This window comes from Hemiscyllium ocellatum, chromosome 3 (genome assembly GCF_020745735.1).
Source record: "Hemiscyllium ocellatum isolate sHemOce1 chromosome 3, sHemOce1.pat.X.cur, whole genome shotgun sequence".
In the NCBI taxonomy this organism is placed as follows: Eukaryota; Metazoa; Chordata; class Chondrichthyes; order Orectolobiformes; family Hemiscylliidae; genus Hemiscyllium; species Hemiscyllium ocellatum.
In genome coordinates, this window is record NC_083403.1 from 122886300 (window position 1) to 122907951 (window position 21652).

General features: G+C 40.8%; 1 protein-coding gene across 1 annotated transcript in view; it reads left to right on the top strand.

Annotated features, from left to right (window-relative positions):
• Window positions 1-21652, top strand: part of allc (allantoicase) — a 41650-nt gene that overhangs the window by 18861 nt on the left and 1137 nt on the right. The window contains exons 5-10 of the mRNA XM_060855126.1: window positions 214-293; window positions 4477-4609; window positions 4882-5037; window positions 5821-5894; window positions 7448-7556; window positions 14779-14906. Of these exons, the coding sequence (XP_060711109.1) occupies window positions 214-293; window positions 4477-4609; window positions 4882-5037; window positions 5821-5894; window positions 7448-7556; window positions 14779-14906 (680 nt within the window). The remainder of the gene's footprint in view (window positions 1-213; window positions 294-4476; window positions 4610-4881; window positions 5038-5820; window positions 5895-7447; window positions 7557-14778; window positions 14907-21652) is intronic.

The window sequence follows — 21652 nt, forward strand, 5'->3', positions numbered from 1 at the left end:
AGGTGGTTGAATCTTTTTATTACTCCATGCTCAATCTACAGGGCTAGTGTAATCCATAACTCATATTATCCCCCACTAGCCATGTTCTTTAATCGAACCCGCCACTGCTTCTCCATCCTCAGATTAGCTGTCAGTTGCACATTAGCTGTTATCTATGAGTATTACAATCAGGTGTGTTCAGCTGATTTTTCTTTACTGTCCCTTACTGACTAGATGAAATTCTAGACCTGCCTCCAAGAGGGGAGAAAATAGGAACTGCTGCTTCAGAAAAGGAATTAGAAGTAATCGGAAAGGTTTGTCAGTGATTACCTTTAATTTCCCTGTCATAGATAACTAAAGATTTTGCGTACTTCTGTTCAGCAATGATAGTTAAATCTTTTGCGTAACGATGGTGGACACTGGGGTAGATTTATGGTACGTCACCTGTGTTAAAGGTGCCTGGTCTGCTCTGAGTGTGGGTAGATGGATTGCAGGTGCACTGCCTGTAATTTTTCACCTATTGCGGCTGGCATGTAATACATTGTCATTATGAGAATGCCATACTTTCAGATTAAAATAAATAAAGAAAAGTAAGTTTGCTGCTAAGAGATTATAAGGAAAGATTTTCTCTTTCTCCTTGTGTGATGGGAGTGGCTATCAGGAAATCAGGTGCAAAGGATCAAAAATTGTTTCTGAATTCCTGATGCTTACTCTTGTTATTCTGGATTTTAGGAAACCTAATTCATTAAAAATTCATTAATGTGATTATACATTTTACTTTTATAAATTACATTGAGTAAACACTAACTTATTGTTTGTGATTTAATTGGGTTGAAAGACTATAATTACGATTGCACTAATTTTTACAGTATCAATCAGCCAGAATTCGCTGTTATAATAACAGTGAGCCCATGATTATTTTATACGTTATGTTATGGCAACTTCAGGCGAGGTGCAAATATGTGATTACATTCCAGTACCTAAAAACAGCTGCATAAAGCGTAGTACTCTGCCTTTAACTTCATAACAAATCTCTCTGTTTCACCATTAATATTCATTGAATATTGTGAAGTTTCTTGTTGCAGTAGACATGTAGTAAAACACCACAAAATGTTTTGTCTTATCATTACAAATGCGAAGACTCTTTAACTAGGCATTAATTGTTAATTACCACAGTAATATCTCTGACATTGATCTTTTTTAACCTTTCCTTTCTGTCACTTTCTTCTTTCTCTCAATCCATTCTGTTCTCTTTTTGTACCTCATGTAACATTGAATTCATCCACTGTAATGCATGCTCCTTTTTAGTCCTGTTGCATTTTATTTCTGAATCCTGCAATCTAAGGGCGGCACGGTGGCACAGTGGTTAGCACTACTGCCTCACAGCGCCTGTAGACCCGGGTTCAATTCCCGACTCAGGCGACTGACTGTGTGGAGTTTGCACGTTCTCCCCGTGTCTGCGTGGGTTTCCTCCGGGTGCTCCGGTTTCCCCCCACAGTCACAAAGATGTGTGGGTCAGGTGAATTGGCCATGCTAAATTGCCCGTAGTGTTAGGTAAGGGGTAAATGTAGGGGTATGGGTGGGTTGCGCTTCGGCGGGTCGGTGTGGGCTTGTTGGGCCGAAGGGCCTGTTTCCACACTGTAAGTCTAATCTAAAATCTAATTTGTTTAGAGAGGTACACACAATTTCAGGTTTCCCTGTTCACAGAGGTCTCAGATGTACAGTTTCTCCTGTACCATTAGCTGTTCAAACGGGACACAAGACAATGTTATAATCTAAACGTACACAAATTCTAAGCTTTGACAGCTGCCATTAGCAACCTTTCTACAATGTAGGGCATTATTTAATTTTTTTACCCTATTTAATTATTGGGCACCCATTTGACCTGCAATGGCATTTTATTATAAATTGGTAACTGAGGTGGCAACAACTGGAAGCTGCTTTTAATCTTCTTCCTTAGTTCTCTGCCCAAAGACAAGTCTGACCCACAGCACCACAAACTCTTCCACCAAAGGTTGGACAAGGCTGCAGGTCCCAAATTCATCTCTACAGGAAGAGAGATCAAACTGTGTGTTAGTGGAACCAATCTGTTTCCTCCAACAATCCAAAGACATGCAGGTTAGGTGAATTGACTGTGCTAAATTGTCCATTGTGTTCAGTAATGTGTAGGTTAGGTGCATTAGTCAGAGGTAAATGCAGAATAATAGGGTAGACGAATGGATTTAGGTGGGATACTCTTCAGAGGGTCGGTGTGGACTTGTTGGGCCGAAGGGCCTGTTTCCACACTGTAGAGATTCTATGATCTATAATCCAAGCAGTCTGATCATACTTGGTGCCCAACTAAGTGAAGTAACTGAATGACCCCCAACAAGGTTTTGTGGCAAGATACACTTGTACACGCATACAGTAGCCCGGAGCTGTGAATAGTGATGTTAAAGGCTCCATATTCGTTTCAATTACATGGCTGTCATGAATCTCACCTGTGTTACTGCCTGGAATAGGTTAGAAGGATTTACACGTCGATACTTAACCTATTTGTTGATACACTTTCCATGGATGTTAAGTTCTTTTTTCAAATCCTTACAGTGTGGAAACAGGCCATTTGGCCCAACAAGTCCACACCGACCCATTCCCCTACTCTATATTGACCCCTAACTAATGAACCTAACCTACACATCCCTGAACATTATGGGCAATTTAGCAGGGCCCATTCACCTAACCTGCACGTCTTTGAATTGTGTGAGGAAACCAGAGCACCTGGAAGAAACCCACGCAGACACGAGAAAACTGGGCAGACTCCACACAGACTGTTGCCTGAGGCGGGAATTGAACCCGAGTCCCTGGCACTGTCAGGCAGCAGTAATAACCACTGACCCACTGTGCTGCCAAACATTCTGGTGTGGACTTAGAGCACAGAACATAGAACATAGAACAATGCAATGCAGAACAGGTCCTTCGGCCCTCAATGTTGCATCGACCTGTGAACTATTATCAGCTCGCCCCCCTACACTATCCCAAAATCATCCATGTGCTTATCTAAGGATTGTTTAAATCTCCCTAATGTGGCTGAGTTGACTACATTGGCAGGTAGGGCATTCCATGCCCATACCACTCTCTGCATAAAGAACCTGCCTCTGACACCTGTCTTAAATATATCACCCCTCAATTTGTAATTATGCCCCCTTGTACAAGCTGATGTCATTGTCCTAGGAAAAAGACTTTCACTGTCTACCCTATCTAATCCTCTGATCATCTTGTATGTCTCTATCAAATTGCAACCCCCCCCCAGCCTTCTTCTTTCTCATGAGAACAGACCCAAGTCTCTCAGCCTTTCCTCATAAGACCTTTCCTCCAGACCAGGCAACATCCTGGTAAATCTCCTCTGCACCTTTTCCAGTGCTTCCACATCCTTCCCGAAATATGGGGACCAGAACTGCACACAATATTCCAAGTGTGGCCGTACCAGCATTTTGTATAGTTGTAGCATGATATTGTGGCTCTGGAACTCAATTCCTCTACCAATGAAACCTAACACCTTCTTAACAGCATTATCAACCTGGGTGACAACTTTCAGGGATCTATGTACATGGACTCCAAGATCCCTCTGCACATCCACGTTACCAAGAATCTTTCCATTGACCCAGTATTCTGCCTTCCTATTATTCTTCCCAAAGTGCATCACCTCACATTTAGCTGCATTGAACTCCATTTGCCACCTCTCAGCCCAATTCTGCAGTTTATCCAAGTCCCCTGCAACCTGTGACAGTCCTCCACTGTCCACTACTCCACCAACTTTAGTGTCATCTACAAATTTACTAATCCACCTACTTATGCCTGCTTCTAAGTCATTTATAAAAATGACAAACGGCAGTGGTCCCAAAACAGATCCTTGTGGCACACCACTAGTAACTGGACTCCAGGCTGAATATTTTCCATCTTTCAGAAAGCCAGTTTCTAATCCAAACTGCTAAATCACCCTCAATTCCATGCCTCTGCATTTTCTCCAACAGCCTACCTTGTGGAACCTTATCAAAGGCTTTACTGAAGTCCATGTGTACTATGTCAACTGCTCTGCCCTCATCTACATGCTTGGACCCCATGTTCTTCCTCAGAGGCAGGATTAGAATGCCACATGAGTAAGGGGCAGGGTGCCAAGTTAGTCAGGTTCCTGCTAGGCAGAGTGTTAGGGAAGTAAGGTGCCAGCTGTGGGTCGAGGGCCAGGGATAGGATGCCAGGAGGTAAGGGTAGGTTCCACGTGTATGATGCCAGGTAACTAGGGTGTCAAGTAAGAACTGGGTAAGGTGCAAAGTGGCAAGGTAAGGAATGTATTGTTTAAGTTAGAATGTGGGACATGTAAAGGTCATGGCGAGGTGTGGTTATGGGGTGTGTGAGATAGTTATTTGGGAGTTTTGATTTTTATTTTAGAATGTTTGTCTATAAATTGTAGATTATCCTTAAAATGATAAACAATAATATTTACAAGACCTTCTGTTGTAGTTGTTGTCAGAGTTCTGGACTGAATTGGTTCCAATGACAATCCTGCAACCGGGCTATGTTGATAAGTGCCATAATTATTTTTCGACTCAGAAACTGGAGCGATGGACTCACATCAGACTGAACATGTACCCAGGTAATCAATCAAGAAAGCAAAGGGAAGGAAGTTACTTCCTAGTCTGAACATCACCGAGGTTGAAATGGGACTTTTCAGGGAAGGAGAATAGTGATAGTCAATCTTAGCTCACAAATTCCTGTTCAGATCTCCTAAAACAAAACTGATAAAAGAATTAAACAAAAATAATGCAATATTAACAAGGGCTGTAACACAAGCTACATTCTTTTTAGTGTATCTGGTCAAGCATATTGACAAGAAAGCACATAATGCTTCTTGCTTTCTTTCCTCAGACGGTGGAATTGCACGACTCAGAGTTTATGGCATCGGCCAAAGAGATTGGTCATCAGTTTCACCAAAGCAGGAAATAGATCTGGTTGCAATGACCAATGGGGGTGTATGCTTGGGATACAGTGATGCGCATTTTGGACACCCTAAGAACATTATCGGTAATTAATTGGAATGAATTTACTTGCAGGTATTGTCTCACATTTTGTGTTGCTAATTAACAATTGGCAGTCCTTGTGGCATTTGCAGGTACAGTTTATAACAGAGCAGTTTTGCTATGATAGGAGTCTTACTCCTTTTTTAAATTTGACTTTAAACAGAAATTATGCAATTGTGTCTGATAAAGTGTTACTAGAAGAGTCAATTCTATTAACACTACAGGTCATTCTGCTATAATGTGTGTTTCGTTAATGCAAATTCGCTATAACACTATTGATGAATTGGGAACACTATTTCTAAAGCATGAAGTTTTAAAGCATGTATTGGTTATAACATGCATTGGGCCCCTTTATTTTAAATGGTGCTGCTGTTTCGTGATTTTCTTATAAGACGATTGCACAGGAATGGAACTATGGCGTTATTCGCACAACTGACTTTAGTGGTAATTCTTCAATCATAAATACATGCATTAAATATATATAGATTGATTGAGATATGTAGATGAAGCCATATCCACTCTCCCATGAAATGTTAATTTAAAGGCACCAAAGTTTTATTTCTCTAACACTCAATAATTTCTCTCATTTCTCCTAATGGTGACTATGAGATAGACAAATCATTGATATTATAAGTTAAAACTGTTGCCAACTTACATTGGTCCCTTTTTTCCTCTCCCTGACCATTTTCAGTAAAGGCAAATTAAACCACCCGTTCTCTGTTTGAAAATCTCTTTTTTAATATTTTAACGTTCATTACATTTTAAATCCCATAACCTATCTCTGAAGGCATTGGAAGATCTAAAGTTATGTCTGATGGATGGGAGACAGCCAGGAGGTTGGACAGACCGGCAATTTTAAAGGTAGGAAACAAATGGACCATCCACTCTTGTCTAGTTTGTAAGTCACTCTGGGTATTTTTTCATATCGTAGATCCCAATGGCTAAACTTGAAATGGACCTCACTTCTGCTCAGAAATATGGTGGCTGGCCACATACAGTTGTGTGATAGTCAGCCAATTAGATATAGGGGCCTGGACAATCATGGGGTAAGGATGGTATGAAACGGGCAAGCCCTGCTCTTTTCTCACATGTGTGAAGGTCAGGGTACCCTATATTTGATGGCATCTACTTTTTGCCATCCAGCAACACCAGACTGGCAGTTTATGAGGAGTTGTAAATTCTTGATCTGCTAGCACATACACAGCAATATTTGATCAGCAGATCAGATTCTGGATGCAGTGAGGGTATCACATGCCTATCTGGCATGTCACTCCATCTCCTTATCCTGTCTTTGGTAATTCTTGAAACAACACCCATTGCTCTTAACCAGCTAGCAATTGCCTTGATACGTTACCATTAACTTAAGGGCTCAGCACACTGCAACGTTTCCCATTACCCCTGACTCACCATCCTTCATCTCTGACCCCACCGCTATCATCTTTGAATATCTTTTGTGTTATCCTTTATTCTCAGGGCACCATCATTGACCAACCATGTATAACTTCCCATAGTCATGCTTACACTACTACAGATATCGATCTTCCCTGTATATTCCAGTTTCCTTCCTCTGCTTCTCGCAAGTCTTCATGGGCCTTCCCTCTTTTATTTTGTGATGTCCTACTCCTTTTCACAGTTGTCATATGATTTCAGTGAATCATTGTCTCCTCTTCCTGTGATCCTCATAGAAGAATGAGCAGCTCCTACCCAATCTAGCCCACGAGACCCTACCCATCCTGCTTCACACACCTTTAACCAGTCACAAATTAGATTAAATTCCCTACAGTGTGGAAACAGGCCCTTTGGCCCAACAAGTCCACACCGACCCTCCAAAGAGTAAACCACCCAGACCCATTTCCCTCTGACTAATGCACCTAACACTATTGCCAATTTACCTGACCTGCACATCTTTTGGACTGTGGGAGGAAACCGGAGTACTCGGAGGAAACCCACACAAATACAGGGAGAACGTGCAAGCTCCACATCCCTGGCATCCCTGGCGCTGTGAGGCAGTAGTGCTAACTACTGATCCACCATGCCGCCCTAACCTTCAAGTTGAAGAAACGTGGACGGCAGGATCTGAAGGCATGTTTCTTGTTTGCTGCACGTCTAATTTGAAAGCTAGAATTTGTTCTGTTGAAGTTGCCTTTTTATGAGTTTGACTTGCAGGTACATTCAAAAATGGTTCTCACTGCTTGATTCAGATCCATTCTCAACCCACCACTAACATTCATTCCACTGTTGGAAAGCTGACATTTGCCTTTCTCTCAATTAAGTGCCTCTGGTCACCTTATTTCCCATTCCCAGGAGCTTGTCACAATTTTGCCCCCTTTTTGATGTACGTACTGCTGATTTTTCTAGAAGGTCATTTCTAAATGTGATTTTGACTGATTTTGGCTTATTGTCTTTCTTTCTAGGCAGATGATCAGGGTATTTTACAGGTACCTGGTTGTGAGTGGGCTGTTTTTAGACTTGGACATCCTGGTGTAATAACTCACATTGATATTGATACCAGCCACTTCAAAGGTACAGTGAAAAGCCAATAGAAGATAGCAGACTCTTTCATCACATAATTAGCCTGAAATTAAACTCTTTGGATAACATTGCACAAATGCATAGTGCACTTACATTATATTGCCCTCCATGTTCATATAATGGAGGCACTAAGCTATTGAAGAGAGTTTTAAAGACTCATAAATCTCAGAGAAACGAAACTCTCTTCATTTCTGTCTCAAACTGGTTATCTTTAGTTTTGAAAGAATGATACCATCGTTCTAGATTCTCCCACAAGTCCAGTTCCACCCTGTCAAGACAGTTTGCAATTATAAAGCATCTTTCATAATCTCAGGACCTCCCAAAGTATCTCACAGCGAATAAAGTACTTGTGATGTGAAGTCATTGTGTTAATGGGGAAAGAAAGCAACTAATTTGTTTCCACAAGCAGCAAAACCAAATAATAACCAGATAATAGAACTGATGGAGATGAGAACAGACTTTCAAGGGACTGAATGATTTCCAGCCATTCCTATGTCTTCAATCATTTATTTTAATATTGTTGGTTGAGGAGGAAATGTTGGTTGGGACAATGGGAAAAATTTCCATCCACTTCTTTGGAATAATATCATGACATGGAGGTGCCAGTGTTGGACTAGGGTGCACAAATTAAAAATGACACAACACCAGGTTATAGACCAACAGGTTTATTCAGAAGTACTAGCTTTTGGAATGCTGCTCCTTCATCAAGTAGCTGTGGGGGAGCAGCATCATAACTCACAGAATTTATAGCAAAAATTCTCAGTGTCATGCAACTGAAACAATATATTGAACAACCAAGATGGCTGCCACGTCTTTCATCTTTTAGAATGGATTGCAAAATTGTTCACAATTTCCAGATGTGGTCTGACCAGAGCCTTATACAGATTTCGCAGTACATCACAGTTCTTGTATTCTAGCCCTCTTGAAATGAGTGCTTACATTGCATTTGCCTTCCAAACTGCCAAGTGAACCTGCATGTTAACCTTAAGAGCATCGAGAACGAGGACTCCTAAGTCCCTTTGTGCTTCAGATTTCCAAAGCCTTTCTCCATTTAAAAAATAATCAATGCCTCTACTCCTCCTATGAAGGTGCATAAAGAGCCATTTTCCAGTCTTCTGTGATCCTCACTAACTCCAGTGATTCCTGAAAGATCACCACCAATACCTTTACAATTGTCTTAGCTATTTCCTTCACCACTCTGGGGTGTAGTCCATCTGGTCCAAGCGATTTATCTACCTTCTGATCTTTCAACTTCCCCAGCATCTTCTTCTTAGTGATGGCCACTACACTCACCTCTGACCCCTGACTCTCTTGAAGTGCAGGTATGCTGCTGGTGTCTTCCACTGTGAAGACTAATGCAAAGTATCTATCAATTCCTTTGTCATTCCTTTGTTCCTCAATCCTTCTTCTCCAGCTTCATTTTTCAGTGGTCCAATGTTCACTCCTGCCTCCATCTTACCTTTTATGTATCTAACTCAAACTCTTTCAGAATTCTACTGTATGATTAGCTATTTTACTCTGATATTTTATCTCCCCCTACCCCCCTCCCACCCCCCACTGCTCTTTAGTTGCCCTCTGCTGGTTTTAAAGGCTTCCCGATCCTTTGGCTTCCCACCAGTCTTCACTTTGAATGTAGTTGGCAACTTCACTCCTGCATTCAATTAACATGTGCTTTAATAATGCATGACTCCGCTCAGATAGGGGGCCATTCACTATAAGATGTGGTGATCATAGCAGTTAGTGACGGTTGGGAAGCTTTGGGCTCAGAACCCATTATTTGCCATCTGATAATTAAATTAAATGGATGAAAAATAACAAGTTGTGACCTCACAATTTCCTGAGTAATGCCATCTAATGTTGCTCTTCATTAATCGTGTCCATGTGGGGAAATGATTCTTGAATTTGCTCTAAGAGCTAATTGATAGTGTATATTCCTTGTCTGTCGAATGAAGGTGTTTGCAAGTTCCCTGGATCAGTACTGTAATTCACAATAATTCTCAGCCAGCAGTGTCTATAGTTATCTGTTGTTGGACAATAATAAAAACAAAACATCAAAATTTATCAAATTGTTCACTTCCTCAAGTTAAGTTAACTACTTCAGAGGAAGTTAAGTTAACTACTTCTCTGTGAACCCAGAGGTAAAGAAATGGAAAGAGTGGTCAGCAAGTTCCAGATGGCGAGATCAGACTTCAACCAGATGGGAATAGCACCAAGGCGTGGGTGAATTTGGGACGAGGAGAGCATGAAAAGAACATTCAATCAATGTAGGAAGTGGATATCTAGAGTTAGGGATGATACGAACTTCATTTTTAAAAATTCATTTGCAATCTATCAGGTAAGGCTTGAATATGGGTGTCAAAAACAGAAATATCTGGAAAAGCTCAGCAGATCTGGCAGTCTTGGTGGACGGATTTTTAGCATCTGCGATTCTTTCAGTTTTTTTTGTTGAGTGTGTTTTGTAAAGAGATGGCAGCTGAAACATGTTACATATTGTATGGTCAGAGGAAGGTGGAAGGATTTATGGAATGGATGTGTTGTCTAAAAATTACCAGAGTTCTTAGAGTAAATGGAGGCCTAATCACAATTGTTTCTCTTTATGTATGATCTGTTTAATATGTCAGTGTAACTCTTGGATACCATGCCAGAGAATCAATTATTTCATAAATTAGAAAGGTTGATATATATATTTGGAGGGAAAAAAGACATAGATTCAATTAAGTGATAAAGGAATGTTCATGTTGGGCTGAGAATTGAGAATGATGACTAAGTGTCACATGCAGTGATGCTGCCATTGCTCGTTTTAATTTATATACATGATTTGAAGTGGAAGATAGATGCAGCACGTTTCAGATGATACCACATTGAAGGATGGGGTTCAGATAACAAGAAGATAAATAAAATACAGAGGACTCTGAGAAAATGAGCTTGGATTTTTAATTTAATGTGGACAGATAAAATAGTCAGACAAGGAAAGGAAAACAATGGAATATAAATTAAATACCACAGGACATAACATAAGTGTCATAGAGTTATAGAGATATACAGCATGGAAACAGACATATCCCTCTAAACCTATCCTATTTGTATACCCATCCAGATGCCTTTTAAATGTTCCAATTGTACCTGCTTCCACCATTTCCTCTCATTCCACACACACAACCCTCTGTGGAAAATGTTGTGCATAGGTCCCTTTTATATCTTACCCCCCTCACACTAAATCTATGCCCAAAGTTTGTGAGAAGATTTGTAGCTCGGGTGCTCGTTGTTGTGGTTCTATTCGTCGAGCTGGTAGTTTTTCTTGCAAACGTTTCGTCCCCTTTCTAGGTGACATCTTCAGTGCTTGGGAGCCTCCTGTGAAGCGCTTCTGTGCTGATTCCTCCGGCATTTATAGTGGTTTGAATCTGCCGCTTCCGGTTGTCAGTAGCTGTCCGCTGCAGTGGCCGGTATATAGGGTCTATGTCGATGTGTCTGTTGATCGAATTCGTGGATGAGTGCCATGCTTCTAGGAATTCCCTGGCTGTTCTCTGTTTGGCCTGTCCTATAATGGTGGTGTTGTCCCAATCGAATTCATGTTGTTTGTCATCTGAGTGTATGGCTACTAGGGATAGCTGGTCGTGTCGTTTCATGGCCAGTTGGTGTTCATGGATGCGGGTTGTTAGCTGTCTTCCTGTTTGTCCTATGTAGTGTTTTGTGCAGTTCTTGCATGGGATTTTGTAAACCACGTTGGTTTTGCTCATGCTGGGAATTGGGTCCTTTGTCCTGGTGAGTTGTTGTCTGAGAGTGGCTGTTGGTTTGTGTGCTGTTATGAGTCCTAGTGGTCGCAGCAGTCTGGCTGCCAGTTCAGAAATGCTCCTGATGTATGGGAGTGTGGCCAGTCCTTTGGATTGTAGCATGTCCTCATTTCATTGTCTTTCCCTGAGGCATCTGTTAATTAAATTGCATGGGTATCCGTTTTTGTTGAATACCTTGTATAGGTGTTCTTCTTCCTCTTTTTGTAGTTCAAGTGTGCTGCAGTGTGTTGTGGCCCTTTTGAATAATGTCCTGATGCAACTTCGTTTGTGTGAGTTGGGGTGGTTGCTTTCATAGTTCAGGACTTGGTCTGTGTGTGTGGCTTTTCTGTATACCTTCATGGTGAATTCTCCGTTCGGTGTTCTTTGTACCATCACGTCCAGGAATGGGAGCTGGTTGTCCTTTTCTTCCTCTCTCGTGAATCGGATTCCTCTAAGTGTGGCGTTGATCCGGTGTGTGTTCTCTATGTCTGTGTTTTTTATGATTACAAAGGTGTCGTCCACGTATCTGATCCATAGTTTGGGTTGTAGTTGCGGTAAAACTGTTTTTTCTAACCTTTGCATAACTGCTTCTGCTATCAGTCTGGAGATCGGTGAGCCCATGGGTGTTCCGTTAATTTGTTCATATATCTGGTTGTTGAATGCGAAGTGTGTTGTGAGGCACAGGTCTAGTAGTTTAAGTATGCCGTCTTTGTTGATAGGTTCAGCGTCCTGTTGTCTGTTATGTATGTCCAGCAAGTTGGATATTGTTTCTCTGGCTAGGGTTTTGTCAATAGAAGTGAACAGTGCCATTACATCAAATGAGACCATGGTTTCTTCCTTGTCTATGTGTATATTTCTAATGCTGTCCAAAAATTCTTGTGTTGACTGTATCGAGTGTCTGGATCCACTAACCAGGTGTTTCAGTTTCTGTTGTAGCTCCTTAGCCAGTTTGTGCGTTGGTGTTCCTCGTGGTGATTTGACCCCACTCCACAGCTCACCAATAGGATAAACAACACACTGAGAAACCTACAAAAAAACGGACAGATAACCAGGTCTAACCTACAAAGAATGAAACCGGAAAGCAACAACACCCCCAGATTCTATGGACTACCTAAAGTACACAAACCAAACATCCCACTCAGACCCATAGTATCACTACCAGGAACACCAACAGCCTCTGACACTCCAGGGAAAACAGCCTATAAATCCTCCAACCCTGGCAGTATCCTTGTAAATCTTTTCTGAACCCTTTCAAGTTTCACAACATCCTTTGAAATAGGAAGGAGACCAGAGTTGCATGTAATATTCCAAAAATGGCCTAAACAATTGCTTGTACAGCCACAACATTACCTCCCAACTCCTATACTCAATGTTTTGACCAATAAAGGAAAGCATAGCAAATGCCTTCTTCACTATCCTATCTACCTGTGACTCTCCTTTCAAGGTATTATGAACCCACACTCCAAGGTCTCTTTGTTCAGCAACACTCCTCAGGACTTTACCATTAAGTGTATAAGTCCTGCTGTGATTTGCTTTTCCAAAATGCAGCACCTCGCATTTATCTAAATTAAACTCCATCTGCCACTCCTCAGCCCATTGGCCCATCTGGTCAAGATGTTGTACTGTATGGTAACCTTTTTCACTGTCCACTGCACCTTCAATTTTGCAAACTTACTAACTATACCTCCTATGTTCACATCTAAATCATTAATGTAAATTATGAAAAATAGTGAACCCAGCACTGATCCTTGTGGTACTTCACAGGTAACAGGCCTCCAATTTGAAAAACAACCCTCCGCCACCACCCTTTGTCTTCTACCTTCGAGCCAGTTCCGTACCCAAATGGAATACCCTGCATTCCATGAGATCTAACCTTGCTAACCTGTCACCCATGGGGAACCTTATTGAATGCCTTACTGAAGTCCATATAGATCACATCTGCCACTCTGCCCTCATCAATCCTGTTTGTTACTTCTTCAAAAAACTCAATCAAGTTTGTGAGACATGATTTCCCACACACAAAGCTGTGCTGACTATCCCTAATCAGTCCTTGCCTTTCCAAATTGATCTAAGTCCTATCCCTCAGGATTCCCTCCAACAACTTGCCCACTGCCGATGTCAGGCTCACTGGCCTATCATTCCCTAGCTTTCTAATTCTATTAGTTTTAACATAATGATGGAAAAGGGAAAGACCGGATCTAAAAGTTGAAGTTTGAAATTAGAGGAAGGCTAATTTTGATGGTATTAGGCAAGAACTTTCAAAAGCTGACTTGGGGCAGATGTTCAGAGGTAAAGGGTTGGCTAGAAAATGGGAGCCTTCAAAAATGAGCTAACAAGAGTCCAGAGACAATAAATCCCTGTTAGAGTGAAAGGAAAGGCTGGTAAGTGGAGGGAAAATCTGGATGACTTCAGAAATTGAGGTTTTGGTTAAGAAAAAGAAGGAATTATATGTCAGATGTAGACAGGAGAGGTCAAATTGAATCTTTAGAAGAGTATAAAGGCAATAGGCGTATACTCAAGAGGGAAATCAGGAGGGCAAAAAGGGACATGAGATAGCTTTGGTAAATCAGGTTAAGGAGAATCCAAAGGGTTTTTATAAATACATTGAGGACAAAATGGTAACAAGGGAGAGATTAGGGCCCCTCAAAGATCAGCAAGGCAGCTTATGTGTGGAGCCGAAGGAGATGTGGGAGATACTAAATGAGTATTTTGCGTCAGTGTTTACGATGGAGAAGGACATGGAAGATATAGAATGTGGGGAAATAGATGGTGACATCTTGAAAAATGTCCATATTACAGAAAAGGAACAGCTGGATGTCTTGAAATGCATAAAAGTGGATAAATCCCCAGGACCTGATCAGGTGTACCCTCGGGAAGTGATTGCTGGGTCCCGTGCTGAGATATTTGTATCATCGATAGTCACAGGAGACCCTAAAGACTGGAGGTTGACTAAAATGGTGCGAGAGATATGTTGGCATCAGGATTGTCACCCTGAAGCCAAGAGTACAATGTAATAGTGAAACAACATGAGGGATGGAAGCTAAATCTCTGCAATGCATTAGTTTATTCATTAACAGTACTGTATAGAATTCTACTTCTGTCATTGAAGTTACTACAGAAAAATGGCCAAGTTTTTTATACTGAGACTTTATGAGAAGTTAAAGAGATCTTTGGAGATAAAGGGAAGGCTTAAGGAGGTCAGATGCAAAATGAGTTATCAATCTGGCCTTCCATCTGCTTTGATAAACCAGGGGAAGGTGAATTTGCAGTGTATAGGGTTGAGTTGCTGTTTTTGAGTTTAATCCACCTTCTTTTTCTGAGATGAGTTAGAATTCCCTGTATAGTTTGCAGCAACAAAAAGGTAACAGTCTTAGCTAAGTAAAATCTAGGGGCAAAAATATTAACATTGCATTCAAACATTTTCTTCACCTTTTTGTCACCAGGTAACTTCCCAGACAGTTGTAAAATTGAAGGATGTTCCATAACTCCAGAAGAAGAAAAAGAAAGAATTGCTACAAAGTGGAAAGACAGCCGTGGTTTGGAATGGAAGTTATTGCTGCCAATTACTAAGGTATATATAGATAGAAGTCAGACATCCTCAAATCATATTATTGTTGACCAGTCAAGAAACTAAATAGAATATGTATGGAGCCATATTGTACCCCAAATTCCTAACTATGAATGTAAGAAATGTGGTGTATTTATAGAATGAATTGTCAGAGGAAGTAGTTGAGGCTGGTATAATTACAAAATTTAAAAGACATCTGGATGTGTATATAAATAGGAAGAGTTCAGAGCGATATGGGCAAAGTGCTGGCAAATGGGACTCGATTAATTTAGGATACTTGGTCAGCTTGAACAAGTTGGCCTGAAGAGTCTGTTTCTGTGCTGTATATCTCTGTGACTCCATGACTCTAAATGGCTTCTCTAGTAATAGAGACACTTACAGTGGCTTTGGGAATGATTAATTGAGAAGCTCTTTCAATATAATGACTGGCAGAGTTATTGGACAGAATGATGTCCTGTTGTGTTGCATGGTTCCAAGAGTAACTGAGATAACCCTAACCCTAATATTAACCTTTACTCTCTCATTACTGAAGAGTGGAGGAAAGAGTTACTTTGACCACTCACATATATCCTTGTGTCGTACAGAAGTTTGAGACCCTGAAACAGGTTGCCCAACTTCTGAAGACTCAATTAAAGGAAAATATCATCTTAAAACAAAGAGTGATCTCGTTGAGCGATATCATTGATAGAGCTGTGTGCCAGTCTGATTTAGGAATTTATAATCTGCTTGATATGAAGTTTGAACAGAAATTATTTAAGTTGAAAGAAAATACTAGGAGCCTATCTTAAAAAGCAACTCAACATTAAATCAATAGTTCAGTCAAATAATTTAGAGTTTTCAAAGAATTTCCAACATCAGCAAAAGAAACTATAATCAAGCGATATTCGTAGATGTTATTACACACCTGTGGAATAGCTGGGTATTGAACACAGGCCTTCTAGATCAAAGGTAGGGACACTACCATTCTGCTACAAGAGTCCCTAATCTTTAAACTGACAGAGGCAATGTAAGCTGGCATCTGACTCTGATTGTACATGCAAGTTTTGAGAAGATTTGTAACTCAGGTTGAAGTTCTGGATGTAGGTTTGCTCGCTGAGCTGGAAGGTTCATTTTCAGATGTTTCATCACCCTACTAGGTAACATCTTCAGTGAGCCTCCAAGCAAATATACATTTGATTGTACATGCTATCTAACTTAGAACTTAACGATTTACATTTGTAGGTCTTGAAAGAAAAAGGTTGTGATGTAATGTGCAGTCTTAACTCGATCTATTATAAGATCTATTTTTCTCCCTTCTCCTGCTTCTAATGGTCATAGCATAGGGTTGCTGGCTACTTTTAGTCCATTGTTGTTCTAATCTGTGTTATTAAGGTGCAAGGTTCTAGGTCATCCAAGACTTAGAGTTATAGAGTCATAGAGATGTACAGCATGGAAACAGACCCTTCAGTCCAACCGTCCATACCGTTCAGATATCCCGACCCAATCTAGTCCCACCTGCTAGGACCCGGTCCATATCCCTCCAAACCCTTCCTATTCATATACCCATCCAAATGCCTCTTAAATGTTGCAATTGTACAAGCCTCCAACACATCCTCTGGCAGCTCGTTCCATACATGTACCACCCTCTGCGTGAAAACGTTGCCCCTGAGGTCTCTTTTATATCTTTCCCCTCTCACCCTAAACCTATGCCCTCTAGTTCTGGACTCCCCGACCACAGGGAAAAGACTTTGTCTATTTATTCTATCCATGCCCCTCATAATTTTGTAAACGTCTATAAGGTCACCCCCTCAGTCTCCGACGCTCCAGGGAAAACAGCCCCAGCCTGTTCAACCTCTCCCTGTAGCTCAAATCCTCCAACCCTGGCAACATTCTTGTAAATCTTTTCAAAACCCTTTCATGTTTCACAACATCTTTCCGATAGGAAGGAGACTAGAATAGCACGCAATATTCCAACAGTGGCCTAACCAATGTCCTGTACAGCTGCAACATGACCTCCTGTACTCAATACTCTGACCTATAAAGGAAAGCATACCAAACGCCTTCTTCACTATCCTATCTACCTGCGACTCCACTTTCAAGGAGCTATGAACCTAAGGTCTCTTTGTTCAGCAACACTCCCTAGGACTTTACCAATAAGTGTATATGTCCTGCTAAGATTTGCTTTCCCTAAATGCAGCACCTCACATTTATCTGAATTAAACTCCATTTGCCATTTCTCAGCCCATTGGCCCATCTGGCCCAGATCCTGTTGTAATCTGAGGTAACCCTCTTCGCTGTCCACTACACCTCCAATTTTGGTGTTATCTGCAAACTTACTAACTGTACCTCTTATTCTCACATCCAAATCATTTATGTAAATGACAAAAAGTAGTGGACCCAGCACCGATCCTTGTGGCACTCCACTGGTCACAGGCCTCCAGTCTGAAAAACAACCCTCCATCACCACCCTCTGTCTTCACTTTCATTCAAGTGTAAGGAGAAAGTACACCAGGCATTTTAATCTACTTTCTGGGTGATTGGGGTAAGGGGTTAGGGATTATTTTAACTGGACTCAGGCTTGATGCTCCTGGAAACACTATGGAAGCAGTTTTTTGGGGCAGAGGTAGGCTGTGTGAAAGAAAGCTTTGGTGATCTAGGACTTGCAAGGAAAGCGATAACCTCTAGCCTTTGCCCCTCACATTTCTCACGTTAGCTTAAGTGCTCCCTCACCATCATAGCTCATCCAATAATCTCCTGACCACCCCTCCAAAAGTACCTCTAACCAGTTTACTCAACACAAGGCTGCTCATACACTCTAAGCCAACGTATGCACTTCCATTCCTGTCATGGCCTTTCAAAGTCACTATGCAGATTTGTTCCAGCCCATGACTCCCCCACTTATCTACATGGTCCCTTATAAAATCCTGTACCAACCATTGCAAACTTATGCCAACCCATGTCTCCTATCCATCATTCTTTGCCATTAAACCTACCATTCCAACTCCATAATAGCATATCCATGATGGCATATCCATAACAGGCAAACCTGCGGACCCAGGCTGAGATAATGTAAAGCTCGATTGAAAGCTTTTTTAATAAGTACTTGATTACAACATTTAAATTCACATTCATATTTAATAATCCCAAGGATACTTGACCTCTTCCAAAGGCTCAATAACCTCTCTAAATGGTCTGTCTGATCTATCCAAAATGGTTCTCTTGTCTCTTTGAAAAGGTACCACATTTCTCCAAAGAACTCTGTCAAATTTAGATCTTTTCTTGAAAAAGATGGATCTTTTATCTTGTACTTTGGAGATCTCACTCATGAAAATTTGACCTGTGAAAGTGGCTGCCATTTTATAGGTGCAGCTCAAACCTTATGAACCACAGATATGCAGATTGCAACTTGCTTCACCCCGATTAAAAAGGTGAATGGCAAGTTCAGGGAAGGGGCCTGGTATTGGGGCTCTGGTCAATTTTAGCTAACTTGGAAATCCACCCCAACCTGCGAAAATTCAGATCTTAATGGTATATTACGTCTATTTTGGATTTTCCTGTCCTTGGCTAAGTTCCCTCACCATCTCAAGTGTCTGGCCTATAAAATCCAAATTAACTCAGTCGTACCCCCCTTTGTATTTCCTATTGACCTCATTGTTTGTTGAAGGGCTGTTATTTGTACTGTTGTCTCTTCAGTCAATAAATCCTATTGATCAGGGCAGTATGGACAAATTGGGCTGAAGGGCCTGTTTCCATGCTGTAGACCTCTATGACTAAATGGTCTATAAAAACAACAAATTTATACATTTATGCAATAGGAGATCTTGCTCTTTTCCTCAAATAGCATTTTCAAATTGAAAATCAGGTTCCTAAATCAAATATTTCCATTTTCTATGTTGGTCTCCTTTCATCAAGAAAATTTAATGATTAAACATTCTAAACAGATGCTCCTTTTGTGTGAAAACTGCTTGACTCTCTGTGCAAGTCGACCATATAAAATAGGTTGTATGTCTAGTTCGAAAAAGAATGTGTTCCATAAAATGAGTCACTGCAGGCTCCAAAGCTTGTTAATTTTTTACATGTGGTGGTCTTAGCTCTCTGATGGGCATTCTTTAGGATCATGTCATGTTTTGAAACCTCTTACCTGTTCAGAATCCTGCACGGTGGGAGTAATGGTTGGGTTTATTCATGCAGTACATTGCAGATCTACCTTGGGGATGAGAATTGCTTTGTTTTTGCAGTTGTTTGCTCTGTCAGAGAGCTGTTTCAGGGGCTGTTGTGTGAAACAGCAACTTCAGGGCTTTCACAGTCTTCCTCTTGACTGTGCAGCTACTTTATTTTGCTAATATAGTAAGTGTTTTCTTTCAAATGAGAAACAAGTTGAACTTTAAATAATCCTTCTCTCTAGTGGTTCAGGGATGGGGGAGCTGAAATAAATGTAGATTTCTATTGGTGAATCTTCTTTTGGGTTAATTCTTTACCAACAATAACTAAGTGTGAATTTAAATGTCTGAACCTAATTGTGGAAATAAAATCAACAACTATTTAATTCATATAGCTTGTAACCTTCAGCTATGTCCTTGTAACTTCCTTTTCGGGTAAGTTTCAGCTTAGTTACCGCCAATGAATGTTATAATGTCTCTTTAATTAACAACTCCTTTAACCTTTACAGTGTTACTGCTAATCTGATATTCTTGAGAAATCCTACCACAGGCTACAAGTTACAATTTGCATTCTTGCAATTCTCAGTGCTTGGGTTGTATTGATGGACTACCCGTTTGAAGGATTAGAATATATGGACCAGGAACAGCCATTAGCTATTTGACCTTGCGCCACCATTTATCATAGAAACTCTGCAGTGTGGAAGCAAGCCATTCAGCCCATGAAGTTCACACTGACCCTCCTACCCTATCCCTACAACCTAGCATTTTCCATGGCTAGCCTGCACATCTTTGGACTGGGGGAGAAAACCAGAGCATGCACGCACACGCACAAACCAGCAGAATGTGCATACTCCACACAGACAGTTGCTCAAGGGTGGAATTGAACCTGCGTCCCTGGTGCTAAGAGACAGCAGTGCTAATCATTGAGCCACCGTGCCACCCCATTTACTGAGATTGTGGCTGATTTGATTGCAACCTCAAATCTAAAATTTCTCACCTAACCTTTAATCCCCTTGCTTGATGAGAATTTATCCACTTATATCTTAAAAATATTGGAAGCCTCTGCTTCCATTATGTTTTCAGGGAGAGTTCTAATGGCTCATGACCATTTAAGAGAAAAAGAATTTGTCTATCCCTTTTTAAATGGGAGATCTGTATTTTTCAAAAAAAAACCCTGTTAGGACCTTGCTGGACTGGATCCTGTATGTTTTAATCAAGTTGCCTCTTACTTCTGAGTTCCAGCAGATATAAGTCTAGTCTGTCCAATCCTTCCTTATAAGGTGACCTTTCCCTTCCAGGTATTTGTCTGGTACACTTCTCAGAATTATTTCCAACATATTAATAACCCTCTTGATACTCAGTGACTCCCACCTCTGCTCGGTTTACACTACTTACAATGAGTTTCACTATCTGTTTTCCCACCTGCAACAATATTTAATGATCATGAGGTTGGGTGGGACAGGCTTAATGTCCTGTTCCTAAGTGTGAGTTAATTGTTCCCTGTGAAAAGTTACTTCCTGACGGCAGTCCTGAAATTAATGTTTAATTAGTTTTAAGCTATGTCCTCTTGGCTTGTTCCCAGTTTATTTCAAAGTATTATTCAGAATTAATAATACCTCACCTACTTGGACATGGTAACCACTTATGGGGCTTCTTTTTCTTTGCACTGAAAATGCTTTTGTTTCTCCTCCTCATGCTGACCCGAGACACCAATGATCTGTTGACTGCACTGCTCAAGCACCTGAGTGTCTTGTCTGACCGAAGCCACCAGGACTGGTCACAATGCTCATGTTGTTACTTTGACCAAAGGTCTGACTTGTATTCTGCCTCTTTGGCAAGATAGTTCAGTATTTATTGATTGCTGCTTTGTGTTAGTTGGATATGTTGAGTATTAGAGCTAAGAAAATGGAATTGACGTAGAGATCGACCAGCAAGTGGTGAGTAGGCTAGAAAGCTGAATGGCCTAATCTTGCTCATGTGGGTTAAGGTGTTAGCCCTTCTCATGAACTTTATCAGTGCCTTATTTAAACAATGTTGCAGTATTTATTACAGTCCACTTGAGATATTTCGTTCAGGAAATCAGGGTAATTTATCAGGCATAACTGCTTTAAAGCTATGTTGACTACTATTTATTAAGTTATGTTTAATTTTGATGTTGATAATTAAGTGGATTATTTTGCCTAGAATTGAGTAGGCCTGTAGATGTTTGTGTCCTGATAGGACCAGTCCCTGCATGTGGTTCCCTAATTTATAATAGTTCCAGATGGGATCCCCCAAATTGTTAAACTCACCTCCAGCCCCAAGTTGGTTGCAACAAGGTACACAGACCAGGGTTAAAACTGGCTTATAACTCCCTTTCTTGTGTATTCTTGAAAGCAGAAAACACAAATGTTTCTTGCCCAGACTGATTTCTTTTCTCCCATCATTTTCACAGTCTGAGATGACTAAAAGGAGCTTGCAGTTCAGTTTTTCCCCATTTGAAGTCCTTTTATTTGAAATTTCCTTAACACCCATCTGGTGTGACATTCCATCATCTTGCTTGAGTCTAAGCACAATCCATACAACTCTTACAGATAATCACTGAATTTCATTGCTCAAAATTTGTATTCT